At 43.2% G+C, this 18,587-nt stretch overlaps 1 protein-coding gene across 3 annotated transcripts in view; it reads right to left on the bottom strand.

The window, feature by feature from the left end:
- Polr1b (RNA polymerase I subunit B) overlaps positions 1–17,303 on the bottom strand; it is a 40,094-nt gene extending 22,791 nt beyond the window's left edge. Inside the window, exons 1-7 of one of the 3 annotated variants that reach the window (XM_045147282.1) lie at positions 17,289–17,303; positions 16,175–16,417; positions 11,672–11,839; positions 11,291–11,437; positions 8,229–8,361; positions 2,681–2,817; positions 1,226–1,449 (exon numbers count right to left, since the gene is read on the bottom strand). In XM_045147282.1, the coding sequence (XP_045003217.1) occupies positions 1,226–1,449; positions 2,681–2,817; positions 8,229–8,361; positions 11,291–11,437; positions 11,672–11,839; positions 16,175–16,351 (986 nt within the window). In that variant the 5' untranslated portion in view covers positions 16,352–16,417; positions 17,289–17,303. Of the gene's footprint in view, positions 1–1,225; positions 1,450–2,680; positions 2,818–8,228; positions 8,362–11,290; positions 11,438–11,671; positions 11,840–15,727; positions 15,853–16,174; positions 16,517–17,288 lie in introns of those variants that run through there. The other 2 variants (XM_004669772.2, XM_045147283.1) reach the window with 2 other exon arrangements.
- Positions 17,304–18,587: the final 1,284 nt, after the last annotated feature.

Raw genomic sequence — 18,587 nt, 5'->3', positions numbered from 1 at the left:
CTGGGACTATAGAGTGAGTTCCAGGGCAGCCTAAGCTAGAGTGAGAAGACCCTACACCTTGGCAAAACAAACAAATGAATAAAAGAATTCAGAATCTCAGCTGCACTGGCACATTTTGGGGGCTCAGCCTGTGGCTGAGTGGTCTGAAATGAGGCTCTTTAATAATTTTAAACTGGGCTTAGTGGTTAAGGAGCACAGGTTAGAGGATGTCCATGAGCTTGAGGCCACCCTAGGTCTACACAGTGAATTCCAGGTCAGTCTGGGATAGAGCAAGACCCTACCTTAAAACAACAAACAAGAAAAAAGTAAACTAACATTCGATTAGTGACTAGGTCTAATGTCCTCTTTCCAAAGAGTTGGAAGTTCAAAATCATTTTTAAAATAAAATCTGTTGGGGTGTGCTTATGGGTGTTACAGCCAGCTTCTTGCCAGTGTTTGGCACACTCTCCTGTTGCTGTTGTCTACCTGATGCTGGCCAGGAGGTGATCTCCACCCTCTGCTCATGCCATCATTTTCCTCTGAATCATGGAGCTTATCCTTGCATCTGCAAACCAAAATAAAGCTCTTCTTCCCCCCCAAAAAAATAAAATAAAATAAAATAAAATCTGTAACCTGGAGAGATAGCTTTGCCATTAAGGTGGTTGCCAGCAAAGCCACAAGACCCAGGTTCAATTCCCCAGTGTCCATGTAAAGCCAAATGCACAAGGTGGCACAGGCATCTAGAGTTTACTGTGGCTAGAGGCTCTGGTGCACCCATTCTCTCTGTCCTCTCTCAAATACATAAACAAATAAATAAAACTTGTGAAATATAATGAAACTACCATAAAAACAAAGGTGAGGGGGATGGAGAGATGGCTCACAGTTAAAGGTGCTTACTTGCAAAGCCTAATGGTCTGAGTTAGATTCCTCAGTACCATGAAGGCCAGATGCCCAAAGTGGTGCATGTGACGATTTCATTTGCAATGGCCCTGGTGTGCCCATTCTCTCCCTCTCCCCACCCTCTCTGCTTGCAAACAAATAGTAAACAAAATATTTAAAAATATAAATAAAAAAGGAAAGGACACCCAGGGACAAAACTAACCTAAGGGCCAGGACCAGAATTCTACCTAGATTCACATCATGGTCACAAACAGCAACCCTTGCAAGGGATCAAAGACAGCACTCCATTACTCCACTGCCCACCCCACCCCCCATCCAAACATCAACACAGGCCAAGCACACATACTTAAATAGGAACTCTGCAGCTTGTTCATTAGGGTACCAGTCAGGAAGACTGAGTTTTACTCTGAAGCATTCACCTAGATAGTTAAGGACTTGTTTCTGTGTGGAGCAGCCCTCTTCCATGACAATCCTTAGCATCTGAGAAACAGAGTTCTTAAGGAAAGAGTCATCCTCCTTGCCTCTGATGAGCTCTTGAAAAATCTGATAATCAGAAAAGGCAACAAGTGCCTAGAACAGAAAAAAAAAATTATTTTCCAATTAACTGCAATATTTTATTCACTAAGCTACAATTCTCTCCCTTAATGATGTTTAATGTTCAAGAAAAATGGGCCCTCCATTACTGCCTAATTGAACTCTCTTATATAAACATTTTTTTAAATTTATTTATTTATTTGAGAGCGACAGACACAGAGAGAAAGACAGATAGAGGCAGAGAGAGAGAATGGGCGCGCCAGGGCTTCCAGCCACTGCAAACGAACTCCAGACGCGTGCGCCCCCTTGTGCATCTGGCTAACGTGGGACCTGGGGAACCGAGCCTCGAACCGGGGTCCTTAGGCTTCACAGGCAAGCGCTTAACTGCTAAGCCATCTCTCCAGCCCAACATTTTTTAATACATTATTCAAATATCAGACTGGCCCCAGAGCTTTGACTTCCTGGTATTCAATCTTGTAGTCTCCACCCCATGGAATTTAGGCTGGCCTGTATGACTCAGACACAACAGAATGATTATTCCAGACTCCCAAAGCTAAAAAGGAGGCTGTGGCTTGTTCTCCTGGCTAACTACCTAGAAGAAGATGGCAGAAAGAAGCTCACACCTCCTACCAACAGCCAGTCACATGAGCAAGCCACCATGGAAGTGGATCCTCCAGCCCTGGTCAAGTCTTCAGTGTGACCGCAGTATCTCCTGACACATTACTGGAGCCTTCTAAGACTCTAAGCAACTGCCCAGTCTAGTCGCTCACAAACTCCTCACCACAGAAATTATAAGACAGAAATGTTCACTGCTATTTTAAGGCACTGATTTGGAGGATAACTGGTACAGCATAACTTTATTTTGGAAGGGGCAGCATCTTGGTATGTTGCCCAAACTGACCTTGAACTTGCAGTCATGTAGCCTAAGGCTCTAGAGAAGCCAGGGTTACAGGCATGCATATGTACTTTAACAATGAGAAACCATCCAATTAATATGGAGAATTACTTCCAATGGAGCACTTCAAAAGAAATGTTTACTAAATCATACCTAAGGGACAACAACAGAGATGCCTTAGTGGTTAAGGCACATGCCTGCAAAACCTAAGGACCCAGGTTGGACTCCCCAGAACCCATGTAAGCCAGATATAGAAGGTAGCTCATGTGTCTGGAGTTCATTTGAAGTGGCTGGAGACCCTGGAGCACCCAGTCTCTTTCTCTCTCTCAAACAGAATAAAATGGTTTAAAATATATATGTACATATGTATACCTTAAGTGCAAATCCTAAGGGAAGGAAAAATAATTCTTTCCGGTAAATAAAATTCAACATAACAGTGCCATTTTCCACATAATGGAGGTTCATATTGACAGCAGAATGTTCTTCCCTCACACAGTGCATTGAAACTCCTGTTGAAACAAGAAAACATAAACTCAAACCTTCAATTACTTTTTTTCTCAATTATTTCACTCGATCATATACAATTAGAACATTTTCATACCAAGTAACTCCAGGTACATGTACCACTTTATACATCTGGCTTACCTGGGTACTAGGGAATCAAACTGGGCAGTCAGGCTTTGCAATCAAATACAGGCCAGGACCAGAATTCTACCCAGATTCACTTAACTGCTGAGTCATTTCTCCAGCCCAGTTACTATATATTTTGATATGAAGAGATGTTGTTTTTCTAGGTATCTTTTGTTTGGAATGACTAAAGGCTTATTTTTTTAATTTATTTTTTATTGTACTTATTTGTGTGTGTGTGTGTGTGTGTGTGTGGACACACCAGGACCTCTTGCCGCTGCTACTGTATGCCAGATGCTTACAATACTTGCAGGCCTAAAGGCTTTGCAAGCATGTGCCTTTAACTACTAAGACAACTTCCAAGCCCTATTTATAATTTTTTTTGAGGTAGGATCTCATTCTAACACAGGCTGCCCTGGAACTCACTCTGTATACAAGTTGACCTAGAACTCACTGAAATCCTACCATCTCAGCCTCTTGGGTGCTGGGAATAAAAACAGGAAATACCATACCTGGCTTTTTAAAAATATATTTATTTGAGAGAAAGAAGCAGGTGGCAGATGGGGGGGAAGGGGGAATGGGCATGCCACATAGCTGGCTCACTTTTATTTGAATTGTAATAATAAGCTGTTTAAATGTAGGGGCTGCTAAAAGATGACACATGCTGTCTTTCACAGCCAGGCAATGTCACAGAGAATACAAGGACAGAGCCAGGAGGATCTACAAGGCCTTTGGCTTTATCATAAGTAATAACATAAATACACACAGTCTTTGAGTTTTAAAATATAGTCCTATTTTCCACTATGAAGTCATTACTTAAGGATGCTTAAATCTTTTTAAATAGAAACATTCCAGCTGGGTGTGCACATGCCTTTAATCCCAGCACTCAGGAGGCAGAGGTAGGAGAACTCCTGTGAGTTCAAGGCCAACCTGAGACTACAGAGTGAGTTACAGGTCAGCGTGGGCTAGTGTGAGACCCTACCTTGATAAACTAAAAAAAAAAAACCAAAAAACAAAAAAACCTCAGCATTTAAATCCCCTTTTGCCGGGCATGGTGGCACACACCTTTAATCCTAGCACTCGGGAGGCAGAGGTAGGAGGATTGCCATGAGTTCGAGGCCACCCTGAGACTACAGTTAATTCCAGGTCAGCCTGGGCCAGCATGAGACCCTACCTTGAAAAACCAAAATAAAGAAATAAATAAATACCTTTTTGAAAGAATCATGGTTTTTTGCATTCAGATTTTTTCTAGACTAGCAATGCAGTCTGATATGGTGCTAGACAGTAGCAGTGAGCCATAGCTCACAACCAGTCAGCGTATACAAAGGGAAAACAACTTTTAATCCACAATGTACTGAGTTGACAATGTTTTTAGATATTGTATTTAAAAAATTTTTTTTTTGGTTCATTTTTTATTTATTTATTTGAGAGCGACAGACATAGAGAGAAAGACACATAGAGGGAAAGAGAGAGAATGGGCGAGCCAGGGCTTCCAGCCACTGCAAACGAACTCCAGACGCGTGCGCCCCCTTGTGCATCTGGCTAACGTGGGACCTGGGGAACCGAGCCTCGAACTGGGGTCCTTAGGCTTCACAGGCAAGCGCTTAACCGCTAAGCCATCTCTCCAGCCCAGATATTGTATTTTTATATACCAACACAAGTACAATAAAACAATCTGTGGGTGCATATTAGATGATCAACATTTAACTATTAAAAACAAGCTTAAGGGCTAGAGAGATGTCTTAGCGGTTAAGGCACTTGACTACAAAGCCAAAGGACCTAGGTTCAATTTCCCAGTACCCACGTGAGCCAGATACACAAGGTGGCTCATGTGTCTGGAGTTCATTTGCAGTGGCTGGAGGCCCTGGTGTGCCTATTCTCACTCTGCATCTTTCCCTCTCTCAAATAAATAAATAAAATATTAAATATTAAAAAAAACAAGCTTTAGCCTAGCACAGTGGCATATTCCTTTAATCCCAGCACTTGAGAGGCCACGGATAGAAAGATCACCATTGAGTTCGAGGCCACCCTGAGAACACATAGTAAATTTCAGGTCAAACTGGGCCAGAGCAAGACCCTACCTCAAAAAACCAAAAATAAATAAATAAAGATTTGTGCTAGATGATTTGTCCAAGTGCAGGCTAATGTAAGTGTTCTAGGAATGTTTAAGCTAAGCTACAATGTTTGTAGGTTAATCCTGCAAATGTAAATAAAATCAAATGTATTTTATATGTATGTGTGATGCTGGAGCTTGAACCCAGAGCCTTGTGCTTGCTAGGTAAGTTCTCTACTACTAAACTATTCCCTGCCTCTGTAGTTTTGTTTTGTTTTCTGAGGTAGGGTCTCTAGCCCAAGCTGACCTGGGATTCACTATGTATTCTCAGGGTGGCCTCAAACTCAGGGTGATCCTCCTACCTCTGCCTCCCAAGTAGTGGGATTAAAGATATGCGCCACCATGCCTGGCTCTAAATTTATTTTTGACATGTATTTTCATATTATTTTGGGTTTATTAGGACACAGCCCTAGTAGTTGAAAAGTCTCTATACATGGTTCAACAATTCCTGCAATAAAACTGAGCAATCAGGGTTAGGAGCTAGAAGTTAAAGGTGCTTGCTTGCAAAGCCCAGGTTCAATTCTCCAGCATCCATGTAAAGTAGGATGCAAAGTGGCACATGCAGCTATGATCCCAAAGTACCTATGAAAATTGGAAGTAGAGCGAGAAGAATCAGGAGCTCCTGGGCCAGCTAGTCTGACATTTGCTCACAGTGGCAAGAGACCCTGTTGCAAAGAAGATGGAGTACAGACATTTCAAAGTTGTTCTCTGACCTCTACAGCCATGCTGTGGCACGCATACCCACTCACACAAAGAAAATTTTTCTTTAAAAAGCTAAGCAATTAGGAGCCAGGAGATGGTTCAGTGATTAAAGGCGCTCATTTACAAAGACAGCCGGCCTGAGTTCCATTCCCCAGCCACCATGTAAAGCCAGCTGAACATGTGTTTGCAGTGGCATGAAACTTTGGGCATGCCTATACACACAAATAAAATTTGGTGGGAGGGCTGGAGAGATGGCTTAGTGGTTAAGCACTTGCCTGTGAAGCCTAAGGGCCCCAGTTCAAGGCTCGATGCCCCAGGACCCACGTTAGCCAGATGCACAAGGGGGCGCACGCATCTGGAGTTCATTTGCAGTGGCTAGAAGCCCTGGCGCGCCCACTCTCTCCCCCCCTTTGCCTCTTTCTCTCTCTGTCTGTTGTTCTCAAATAAATATGTAAAAATAAACAAAAAATTTTTTAAAAAATTGGGGGGGGGGACTGAGCAATCAATCTCTACCTATAGGTGTCATCCACCTGTGTGTGTGTGTGGTGTGTACACACACATGGGCACATGGGGGGGTGTCAAGATATTTTTCAATCTACTTATCAAATTTCAAATAAACATAACATTAACTATAATCACCATGCTCTATATTAGTACAGTACCAGAACATTCATCCTGTAACTGAAAGTTAGTAGTTTAATTATATCTACTTCCTCCTCCTACCTTCACCATGAATCTTCACATATGTGAAAGATATTGAAAATTCTCTATAGATCCTTTTTGAAATTTTTTTAGCCTTTTCAGGGCAGGGTCTCACTCTAGCCCAGGCAGACCTGGAATTCACTCTGTAGTCCCAGGCTAACTCATGTCCTCCAACCTCTGTCTCCCAAGTGCTAGGATTAAATGTGTGTGCCACTATACCCAGCTAAATATTTTATTTAAATCAGCAGAATTTGTAGTGCCTTCTAATGACTGAGCCATTCTCCAGCACTATAGATTTTTTTTCTTCCCCAAGGTAGGATTTCACTCTAGCTCAGGCTGACCTGGAATTCACTCTGTAGTCTCAGAGTGGCCTTGAACTCAAGGTGATCCTCATATTTCTGCCATACTCTGCTTATAGATGCCCTTTTTATTTTTTTATCACTTGGGTATAAGCACAAATTTATTAGTCAGAACTTGTACCAAGGGCTATGAAAACACACAATAGCATGTACTATATAGGAAATTTAAAAGTTTACCATCTCCAACAACATGATTTTTTTAAATTTTTTTTTAATTTTATATATATTTTTTAATTTATTTATTTGAGAGCGACAGACACAGAGAGAAAGACAGAGGGAGAGAGAGAATGGGTGCGCCAGGGCTTCCAGCCTCTGCAAACGAACTCCAGACGCGTGTGCCCCCTTGTGCATCTGGCTAACGTGGGACCTGGGGAACAGAGCCTCGAACCGGTGTCCTCTCTCCAGCCCCAACAACATGATTTAACAAGCATGCTGCTCCAATACACGGGCTCTAGAGCCACAGTCCTGAAAACCTGGCTCTTGCCCAGGAAACAACTGAAACAGCTTTTGGAAAGGGGAAAAATCAACACTGTGGCATTCTGATAGATGCCTTTTTTAAAAAAAATACCTTTTCGTTTAGTTTTATTTATTTGAGAATGACAGACAGATAGAAAAAGAGGCAGATATATATAAAGAGAATGGGCACCCCAGGGCCTCTAGCCACTCCAAATGAACTCCAGATGCATACAGCACCTTGTACATCTGGCTTATGTGGGTCCTGGGGAAATCAAGCCTCAAATTGGGGTTCTTAGGCTTCACAGGCAAACGTTTAACCACTAAACCATCTCTCCAGCCCACAGATGCTTTTTTAAAACATAGGTTTCAGAGCTGGGTGTGGTGATGCAGGCCTTTAATACCAGCACTTGGGAGGCAGAGGTAGAAGGATCACTGTGGGCTCAAGGCCACCCTGAAACTATATAGTAAATTCCATGTCAGCTTGGGCCAGAGTGACACCCTACCTTGAAAATTAAAAAAAAAAAAAAAAAAAAAAAAAGGTTTTCAAGGACTGGAGAGACAACTCAGCAGTTAAAGGTACTTGGCTGCAAAGCCAGGCAGCCTGGGTTTGATTTCCCAGTACCTGCGTAAAGCCAGATGCACAAAGTAGTTCATGCATTTGAAGTTCATTTGCAGTGGCATGAAGCCCTGGCACACCCATCACCCATTCTACCACTTACTCTCTCTCCTTGCAAATATATAAAAATATATTTTAAAAAATGGTTTTCGAGCTGAGCGTGATGGCACACACCTTTAATCCCAACACTTGGGAGGCAGAGGTAGGAGGACTGCTCTAAGTTTGAGGCCACCCTGAGACTACATAGTGAATTCCACGTCAGCGTGGGCCAGAGCGAGACCCTCCCTGGGGGGATGGGGGGGATTCCAAGTTACCTAATGCAATCTAATGATCACTATAACTTACCAAACTGAGTATATCCAGGGCCTCTGCTTTTCCATTTTGGTCTTACCATTGCAACAGGGAAATTTCTTCGAGGCATAATCAACATTCGGATGACCTTTTCAATGCCATTGATTATAAAATAACCTCCCATTTCCTGCCAGAGATGGGGTTACAATTTGTTAAACAATGACTAACTAAACACAAATCTATTTTGGGTCAGATGTATTTCAACCCACAGAAGAGGTGCACATAGGTGAAAGGGACTTTTGAACTACTAAACAGAATACGGGTGTGACTATCTTGTCAATATAGTAGCCAGCCCACAAGAAATGGGAAAAGTACATGGCATTTCCCTTGAACTGACAGGCTCAGTCTAACCTGTCTTCCTTTCCTATCCCTTTTCCCTTCCCCTTCCTCTTGCCCTTTTCTTTTCTTGCCCCTTCCCTGTGCCTTTCCTTTCCTTTCCCTTTCCCCTTTCCTTTCCCCCTTCCCTTCCATCCCCTCCTCTCCCCCATCTCTCTTTCTTTTTTTTTTCTCTCTCTCTCTCTTTCCTAGTATTTCAAGGTAGGATCTTGCTCTAGCCCAGGCTGACCTGGAATTCACTATGTAGTGCCAGGCTAGTTTTGAACTCACAATGATCCTCCTACCTTTGCCTCCTGAGTGCTGGGATTAAAGGCATGAGTCACCACGCCCAGCTTTTTCTGTCCCCTACAATGATTTCAATCTTCAAGTGATATTTAAAACAAACAAAAGAGCAAATAAAACACACTCCAAAAAAGGTCCAGGGCTGGAAAAATGGCTCAATGGTAAAAGGCGCTTGCTTGACAAGCCTATCAACCTTGGTTCAAATACCCAATATCCACAAAAGCCAGATGCACAAAGTGACATTTGCATGTGGAGTTGGTTCACAGTTCCAAGAGGCCACGGCACACCCATACACACTCTCTGCTCATAAATAAATTTAAAAAATATATTTTAAGTAACCATTTTGTTCCTGTATGAGTGTCTAAGTAAAATTCTAAAAAATGTGACTGTACAAGATTAGCTAAATACGGGAAACATATTCAATGACTTGAGTCAGCCATATTTCTTTCTTTCTTTTTTTTTTTTCCAAGGTAGGGTCTCACTCTGGTCCAGGCTGACCTGGAATTAACTCTGTCATCTCAGTGTGGCCTTGAACTCACATCAGCCGTATTTCTTTAATGAAGTGTAATTACTATTTGCCTGCTGTGAAACAGGTACATTATGCTAGACACCCTCATAACATGAGTGGGTAACTTTTGTGCCTGTGTTCAACAGAGGAAAGTGAAGCTCTAGATTAACCCAAAGCCACACATGCTGGTAAGTGAACAGTTGAGCTAACATCCAGATCTGACTTTAAAACCCTCTGCCCATGGCATAACCTTGTCTCCCTAAAGACAGGCAGAGCCTTTACATCTCAATTTACTTCAATCCAATAATCCAAATGCACCTAACATCATGGAAAAGAGCAAGGGGGAAGGTAAATAAACCACTCAGTATGCTCAGACTCTTGCTATCACTGAAGCAGATATTTCTGATAACAATTATGCATGTTAATGCAACTTTAAAAAAACTCCCAGGGCTGGAGGGAATGCCTTAACAGTTAAGACACTTGACTACAAAGCTAAAGGACCCAGGTTCAATTCCCTAGGATCTACATAAGGCAGATGGCACATGCTTCTGGAGATCATTTGCAGCAGCCAAAGGCCCTAGCACATCCATTCTTTATCTGCCTCTCCCTCTCTTTCTCAAATAAATTCCTGGACTGGAGAGATGGCTCAGCAGATAAGGCACTTGTCTGCAAAGCCTAATGACCAGGGTTCAATTCTACATTGTTCATGTAAAGACAGATGCACAACATGGGGGCATGCATCCGGAGTTCATTAGCAGTGACTGGAGGCCCTGGCATGCTCCCTCCCCCAGCACCGTGTGTGCATCAGTAAATAAATAAAATGTTAAAATAAACTCCTGGGGCTGGGGAAATGGCACAGTAGTTAAAGATGCTTACTTGCAAAGCCTACCATCCCAGGTTTAATTCCCCAGTACCCATGTAAAGCCAGATGCACAAAATGATACATGCATCTGGAGTTGAGTTACAGCAAGGGACCCTTATATGCCCATTCTTTCTTAAATAAATAAAATGAAACTAAGCCAGGAGTGGTAGCGCACACCTTTAATCCCTGCACTTGGGAGGTAGAGGCAAGAGGACCACTGTGAGTTCGAGGCCACCCTGAGAATACAGAGTGAATTCCAGATCAGCCTGGGCTACAGTGAGACCCTACCTCAACAAAACAAAACAACTACAAAAAAAGTTAAAAGTTCCTGAGGGCCAGAGAGGTAGATCAGTGATAGAGCGCTTGCCTAGTACGTGTGAGGTCCTAGGATCAATTCCCTGTACCACCAAAAAATACTATCAGCTGAGCATGGTAGTGAATGCCTTTAATCCCAGCACTTGAGAGGCAAAGGCAGGAAGATCACCAGGAGTTCAAGGCCAGCCTGACACTATGTAGTGAATTCCAGGTAAGCCTCGGCTAGAACAAGCCCTAACTTGAAAAACCAAAAAAAAAAAAAAAAAAAAAAAAAGTCAATATTCTCTAATTGTACAGCTACTATTTCATATTGCCTCAATTGATAGCCATCAAGAGCCAAACACTATGTGCAGATGAAATATTAATGCCAGGCATGGTGGTACATGCCTTTAATCTCAGCATTCAGGGGGCTGAGGTAGGAGGATCAACATAAGTTTGAGGTCAGCCTGTGCTAGAGTGAGACCCTGCTTCAAAAATTAAATAAATAGGCCAGGGGTGGTGGTGTACACCTTTAATCCCAGCATTTTGGAGGCAGAAGTGGGTGGATCACCATGAGTTCAAGGCCACCCTGAGAATACAGAATGAATTCCAGGTCAGCCTGAGCTAGAATGAGTCCCTCCCTTGAAACACCAAAAAAATAAATAATAAATAAATAAATAAAATAAAGCAGAGACAGAAAAAACTAGCTCCTACCAAGCTCTCTGACATTATGTTGCCCACTCTGGCCTTCACTGTTATGACCCCTGAGTTTACCTCTGGCTCTTCGTGGTGTTCTATCAGAGCTTGTGGAGGAAAGGTACATAAGTTGCAAAGCTTGGATTTTACCATGATGGGAACATAGCCAAGAAACTGTTTAAGGACTCCTTTTGAGATTCCATTCACAGCCCAGCTGATATCAGCCTAAATAAAAATAAAAGAAAAAAATTAGTCAAAATATTTAAACTCGCAAGAAATGAGTATTTTTTTTAAAAAATGAGGAAGGAGACCACAATGAAATATTTTCATGTTTTAGATTCAGAAAATGTGACCTCTTAGATGACAGCAGTAAGAAAGCATGTAGAATTTTATTAGTGATTACTCGATTTTCAAAACTGTGCAGAGAGAGCCACACAAAACAGTACCACTACCACTCACTGTCAACCTCCCGCGGTAGGTGCTCCTTCGGCCCCGGCATTCTGCTGGGTATATGTTGAACTCTTTGCAGATGGTTCCTTTTGGCACTGAAGGTGGACTGATGACAGCATCCACAATAGTAAGAGTAACTCGCTCATCGTTGAAAGCAAACTCAAAAGGGGGTATAGCCTGAAATGTAATTTACATTATTAAATTACCTGCTTTGCCAAGGCATTTTCCCCCTACAACTCTTCTAGAACCTGTATGTTCTACAAGCACTGGTGTTTATTACATCAATGTGACATATCTAAATTGGGCAGTTAAGACTACATCCAGTGTACTCATAATTTCACTACTAGAAAGAAATGTTGGGCCAGGCATGGTGGTGCACGCCTTTGGGCAAAGGTTGGAGGATTGCTATGAGTTCTAGGCCACCCTGAGACTACAGAGTGAATTCCAGGTCAGCCTGAGCTAGAGTGAAATCCTATCAAAAAACAAAACAAAACAAAACAAAACAAAACAAAACAAAGAAAAGAAAAGAAAAGAAAAGAAAAGAAAAGAAAAGAAAAGAAAAGAAAAGAAAAGAAAAGAAAAGAAAAGAAAAGAAAAGAAAAGAAAAGAAAAGAGAGAAAAGAAAAGTTAGGGCTGGAGAGATTGGAGATGGCTTAGTGGTTAAGGCATCTGCCTGCCTGCGAAGCCAAAGGACCCAAGTTCAATTTCCCAGGACTCACATAAAGCAGATGCACAAGGGACACATGGGTCTGGAGTTTGTTTGCAGTGGCTAGAGGCCCTAGTGGGCCCATTCTCTCTCTGTATGTCTCTTCTATCTCTCTCTGCTTGCAAATAATAAAACCTAAAAACAAATGTTGGGGGCTGGAGAGATGGCTCAGCAGTTACAGTGCTTGCCCACAAAGTCAAAGTACCCAGGTTTCATTCCCTAGTACCCATGTAAGCCAGATACACAAGATGGCTCATGCATCTGGAGTTAGTTTGCAGTGGCTAGAGGCACATCCATTCTGTCTCTCTCTCTTCCTCGCTCTGATTCTTTCTCACACTCTCAAATAAATAAAATAAAATATTTTAAAAAGCTGGCATGGTGGCACTCACCTTTAATCCCAGCACCCAGGAGGCAGAGGTAGGAGGACTGACATGAGTTCAAGGCCACCCTGAGACTACATAGTGAATTCCAGGTCAGCCTGGGCTAAAGTGAGACCCTACCTTGAAAAAATTTAAAAAGAAAGAAATGTTGGGGCTGAAGAGATGGTTTAATGGTTAAAGCCCCTGCCTGCAAGACCTGAAAACTAGGGTTCCATCCCCCAGTACCCATGTAAGGTCAGATGCACAAAAAGGAGCATGCATCTGGAGTCCTTTTGCAGCAACTGGAGGCCCTGGTGTATCTGTTCTCTGTCTGTCTCCTAGTTCTGCTTCAAGTAAATAAATAAAAATATTTAAAAAGAAAAATAAGGGCTGGAGAGATGGCTTAGCGTTAACCACTTGCCTGTGAAACCTGAGGACCCCGGTTCAAGGCTCAATTCCCCAGGACCCAAATTAGCCAGATGCACAAGGTGGCGTGCATGTCTGGAGTTCATTTGCAGTGGCTGGAGGCCCTGGCGCGCTCATTCTCTCTCTGTCACTTTCAAATAAATAAAAATTAAAAAGTTAAAAAAGAAAGAAAGAAAGAAAGAAATGTTAAGTTGGGCGTGAATCCCAGCACTCGGGAGGTAGAGTAGGAGGATCGCCATGAGTTTGAGGCCGTCCTGAGTTTACATAGTGAGTTCCAGGTCAGCCTGGGCTAAAGCAAGACCCTACCTGGAAAGGAAACAAGGTATGTTAATATAAACATACATAATTGGCTTATTTCATTATCACTTACTTGTGTATATATGTGCACATTCATGTGTGTGTGCTAGAGACAGCAAATGCATGTTGTGAATGCCACAGTGCACATGTAGAGGTCAGAAGGCAATATTTGTGTCCGTCCTCAACTTTCTACATCATCTGAGGCAGGGATTCTCACCCTGGGTTCTCACTATGCTGTTTTTTGCTGTGCTTCCAGAAGTTCTCCCGTCTCTGCCTCCCATCTCACTGGGATTACAGGAGTCCTCCATGACTTCTGGGGTTTTTTGTTTGTTTTTTGTTTTTTGAGGTAGGGTCTCACTCTAGCTCAGGCCTGGAATTTACTATGTAGTCTCAGGGTGGCCTTGAACTCATGGTGATCCTCCTACCTCTGCCTCCAAGTGCTGGGATTAAAGGCGTATGATACCATGCCTGACTGACTTCTGGTGTCTTTTTTGTTTGTTTGTTTGCTTTTTGGGGTTTTCTTTTTTTTTTTTTTTCTTTGAGATAGGGTCTCACTCTAGCCCAGGCTGACCTGGAATTCACTATGTAGTTTCAGGGTGGCTTTGAACTCACGGCTATCCTCCTAGCTCTGCCTCCAAGTGCTGGGATTAAAGGCATGCGACACCACACCCAGCTAACTTCTGGGTTTTTATGTGGGGGTCTGGGAATCAATTTTGTGTACTCCAGCTTGGGCAGCAAGCACTTAACCATCTCATCACCCTAGTTCCTTTCATAAATTTCTCAATTTTAATTTCTTTTTTTTTGGTTTTTCGAGGTAGGGTCTCACTCTGGCTCAGGCTGACCTGGAATTCACTAATTTACTATGTAGTCTCAGGGTGGCCTCAAACTCATGGCGATCCTCCTACCTCTGCCTCCCAAGTGCTGGGATTAAAGGCGTGTGCCACCACGCCCGGCTTCAATTTTAATTTCTAACAGAATATTAATAAGCAGTAACTTTTAAAATGTTTTTTAGGGCTTGGAGAGATGGCTTAGTGGTTAAGACGTTTGCCTACAAAGCCAAAGTACCCAGGTTAAATTCACCAGGATGCCATAGGCAGATGCACAAGGTGGTACATGCGTCTGGAGTTCCTTTGCAGTGGCTAGAAGCCCTGGCATGCTTATTCTCTGTCTCTCTGTCAAATAAGTAAAAATAAAATTGTGGGCGTGCCAGGGCCTCCTGTTCTACACGCATGTGCCACTTTGTACATCTGGTCTTATACATGTACTGGGGAATCAAACTCAAGCTGGCAGGCTTTACAATCAAGTGCCTTTAATACACTGAGTCATCTCCCCAGCACCATAATAACTTCTGAGGGTGTCTGTTAAGGATTTTGAGTAGGAAGGGCACAAACATTTCAAAAGTGCTGTCTACATCTATGTTTCAAAAAATTCTATGCTCATGTGATCCTTTCTGTATTTTAGAGCAAGCCTTTCCTAACCTCTTCTCATTGTTCTGATAAATCTTAGCACTCATTAACTTTTTGGTTTTTTTTTTTGTTTGTTTGTTTTTTTGACACAGGGCATCATGTAGCCCAAGCAGGCCTCAAACTCAGTATGTAGCTGAGGATGACCTTGAACTTCTGAACCTCTGCCCCTGTCTCCCAAGAGCTGGGATTAATGTTATGTACCACCATGCCTGATTTATGTGGTGCTGGGGATTGAACCCAGGGCCTCATATATGTTAGTCAAGAGCTCTGCCATCTGAGCCACAGCCCCATAATTAACTTTTACTAATTAGATGCAGGGTTGGGAAGATGGCTCAGTGGTAAAAGACACTAACCTGCAAAGCCTGCTGGCCCAGGTTCAATTCCCAACACCTAGGTAAGGCCAGAAGGTTCAGTTGCAGTGGCAAGAGACCCTGGAGAACCCACTGCCCCCTCACCCCCACGCACATACAAATAAATAGAAATATTTTTAAAGACTATTGTCATAGACAGCTTTCAGGTTTCCACTATCTATGCACACCCAGAACACGTGAGGAGCACTCAAATACAAGGGGCTGTGTCTTACTCTGGGGCTGTTTCTCCCTTACTCTCAGAGCCCAGTGTCAGAGGACACTAAGGATGGTAAACAAAATTAGACGTTGCCCAACCATCCTTACCTGAACTCTGCTACCACTGCCATATAAACCGATCAGTAGCGCTCATGCACATTTTCCTCAACACCTGTCTAATTCATAGTCAAGTACCCAGTAGCTTTTCTCTGAAAAACTGTAGGAGAAGCAAACTGAAGGGTTACCTGGCACAATAGTCTACGAGTCAGTTCAGAACCTTCTGACGTAGGTTTAGAAAGTAAGACTTCAGCTGGGCGTGGTGGTACACGCCCTTAATCCCAGTACTCAGGAGGCAGAGGTAGGAGGAGAGCCACGAGTTTAAGGCCACCCTGAAACTACAGAGTGAATTCCAGGTCAGCGTGGACCAGAGTAAGACCCTACCTCACACACACACACACACACACACACACACACACACAAAAGGTAAGACTTCTAGTGATAAAAAGACGTGCGACTGTGGATGGGGGGAAAGCACACTCCTAATGGCCCGCTTCCCACAAACTATCCACAAAAAGCTCGTAATCACATATAATCCCAGCAATCACAAATATAGCTTTCCCTAGTCCCGTTCCCAGCCGGCCACGGGTCCTGCCGCGAGCTCGGCCGCCGCAGGGCCGGGGGCGCGGGCTCACCTGCACCGCGTGGCTAAGGCCCTCGCTCACGGCGTAGTTGAATGAATCCACATGCGCCCGCGTCAGGTCCTGCAACGCCGCCTTCTGCTGCTCGGGAGGAGTCCCGTAAGAGGGGTTGGTCAAGTGCTTTAGGCTAGGCCCGCTCGGCAGGCTCCGCCACCGGCCGTCGAGATCCATGTGTCCACAGCCGGACAGAATCTAACTCCACGCGCCAGGACTGGTAGGAGACCCGGCATCCGCGGCCTGCTGGGAAATGTAGTTCCTTTCGTTCTGCCCCGCCTCCGGTTCTTCGTTTTGTAGGGTCGACTAGGAACTAAAACTGTCGTGAATGGCCCGGCTAAAACTGTTCCGACAGTTCCGCCACCTTACCCACTCAGCAAAGCCCGCTCCACTTTAGCTTGTGACCTTGATGGCACTTACTCGCTCAACCAATCAGGCCCGGCCTTCACAGGTTTACTCATCACCTCTGTCCGCTTTCCATTGCAGACAATGCTGACCCTAGTTTTGGCTTCAGTGAAAACGTGTGTTGGGCTGAGGCTGTGTTTACCACCCAACTCTTAAAGCATAAAAACTAATCTCTGGGACAGCCAGTAGTGTCCAACCATGTTAACACCCTCCCAGTACCTTCTGGACTGAAGTCTTGGGCATGAAAGGTGGGAAGCAGGTTAGGCATTAATGCATGATGTACTAAAGTTTCTCTGAGAATCATGTATCTCCCCAAAATACTGATTAATCAGAGGATGCCTATTGCTATCTATCTTTCAACTTCTTCTTTCACTTACTTCCAAGAAGAAACAGAGAGAACAGGCATGCCAGGGCTTCTAGCCGCTGCAAACTAACTCCAGATGGACGTGCCACTTTGTGTCCCCGGCTTTTCGTGGGTGCTGGGGAGTTGAACTCCGGTTTAAGCTTTGCAGGCAAGTGCCTTAACCATTGACCCATCTCTCCAGCCCTTCATCTTGTATTTAACAACTATATTGTGGTAAAATTAGCATATAATCCATTAAACACATTTAAAGTGTTTTTTAAAATTTTAACCTGTTTATAAACCCATTCTACCATCACCAAAATTAAGACATTTGGGTAGACTCACCATTCTCTGAGGGAATCCTACCTGGGGAATCCTTATCTCTCAGCAATTTCACCTTTTCCTAGTTCAACTGACAATTTTTTATTTCTTCCATAACTTTAAAGTAAAACATCTTTGGCCAGGCATAGTGGCATACACCTTTAATCCCAGCACTTGGAAGGCAGCGGTAGGATGATCACAGTGAGTTCAAGGCCAGCCTGGGACTACATAGTGAATTCCAGATCAGCTTGGGCTAGAGCAAGACCCTACCTAGAAAAAACAAAACAAAAAAAGAAATTATTTGTGAGTAGCGAGAAAGTTGGAGTCAGCCTGGGCTGTGAGTTCTACATCATCCTAGGCTAGAGACCTTGCCTCAAAAAATAAAATAAAATAAAATAAAATAAAATAAAATAAAATAAAATAAAATAAAATAAAATAAAATAAAATAAAATAAAAATAAAAAATAACAAAAAGCCAATATGTATGACAGTGAGACAGGTAGAGTCTCATTCCTTTCCCATACACTTTATAGGAATCACAAATACTACTATGTTTACAAGAACAAAGATAGCCTATTTTTTTCATCCTGGTGGTCATACCAATTTTAATCCTGTCAAGTGCCCCTTGAGAGTCACCCTGTGATCTCATTTAGATTTATTAGCAACCTTTTGAATATGTCCACTTCAAACCCCACCAAAATCCTATACATGACATTATGAAGAAAATGAAGTGTGGGCTGGAGAGATGGCTTAGCGGTTAAGCGCTTGCCTGTGAAACGGAAGGACCGCGGTTCGAGGCTCAATTCCCCAGGACCCACGTTACCCAGATGCACAAGGGGGTGCATGCATCTGGAGTTCGTTTGAGTGGCTGGAGGCCCTGGCGCACCCATTCTCTCGCTCTATCTGCCTCTTTCTCTGTCTGTCGCTCTCAAATAAAAAAAATAAAAGTAAACAAAAAAAAATTTAAAAAAAAAAAAAAAGAAAATGAAGTGTGACTTGCTCAAGTGTGACCTGAGAATCCCACACACCCATGCCTTGCTTTCTGCAACTCTGTCTTAGAAAAGCCCACACTTATGCATCCAGATATGTCTTTCACTCTAACCCTGACCTAGAACTCACTCTGTAGTCCTAGGCTTGCCTCAAACACCTTAATCGCTAAGCTATCTCTCCAGCCCCCAGCTAGAGACTTTTGACCAGGTTTATATAGTACTAGGCAAAAATTTCTTCCTGTTAAACCAGGCGTGGTGGTGCATGGCTTTAATCCCAGCACTCGGGAGGCAGAGGTAGGAGGATCACCCAGAATTTGAGGCCACTCTGAGACTACATAGTGAATTCCAGATCAGCC

The sequence above is a fragment of the Jaculus jaculus genome, chromosome 4, assembly GCF_020740685.1.
Source record: "Jaculus jaculus isolate mJacJac1 chromosome 4, mJacJac1.mat.Y.cur, whole genome shotgun sequence".
In the NCBI taxonomy this organism is placed as follows: Eukaryota; Metazoa; Chordata; class Mammalia; order Rodentia; family Dipodidae; genus Jaculus; species Jaculus jaculus.
The sequence above is the reverse complement of the archived record's forward strand: the minus strand, read 5'-3'. Positions and strand labels throughout refer to the sequence as shown.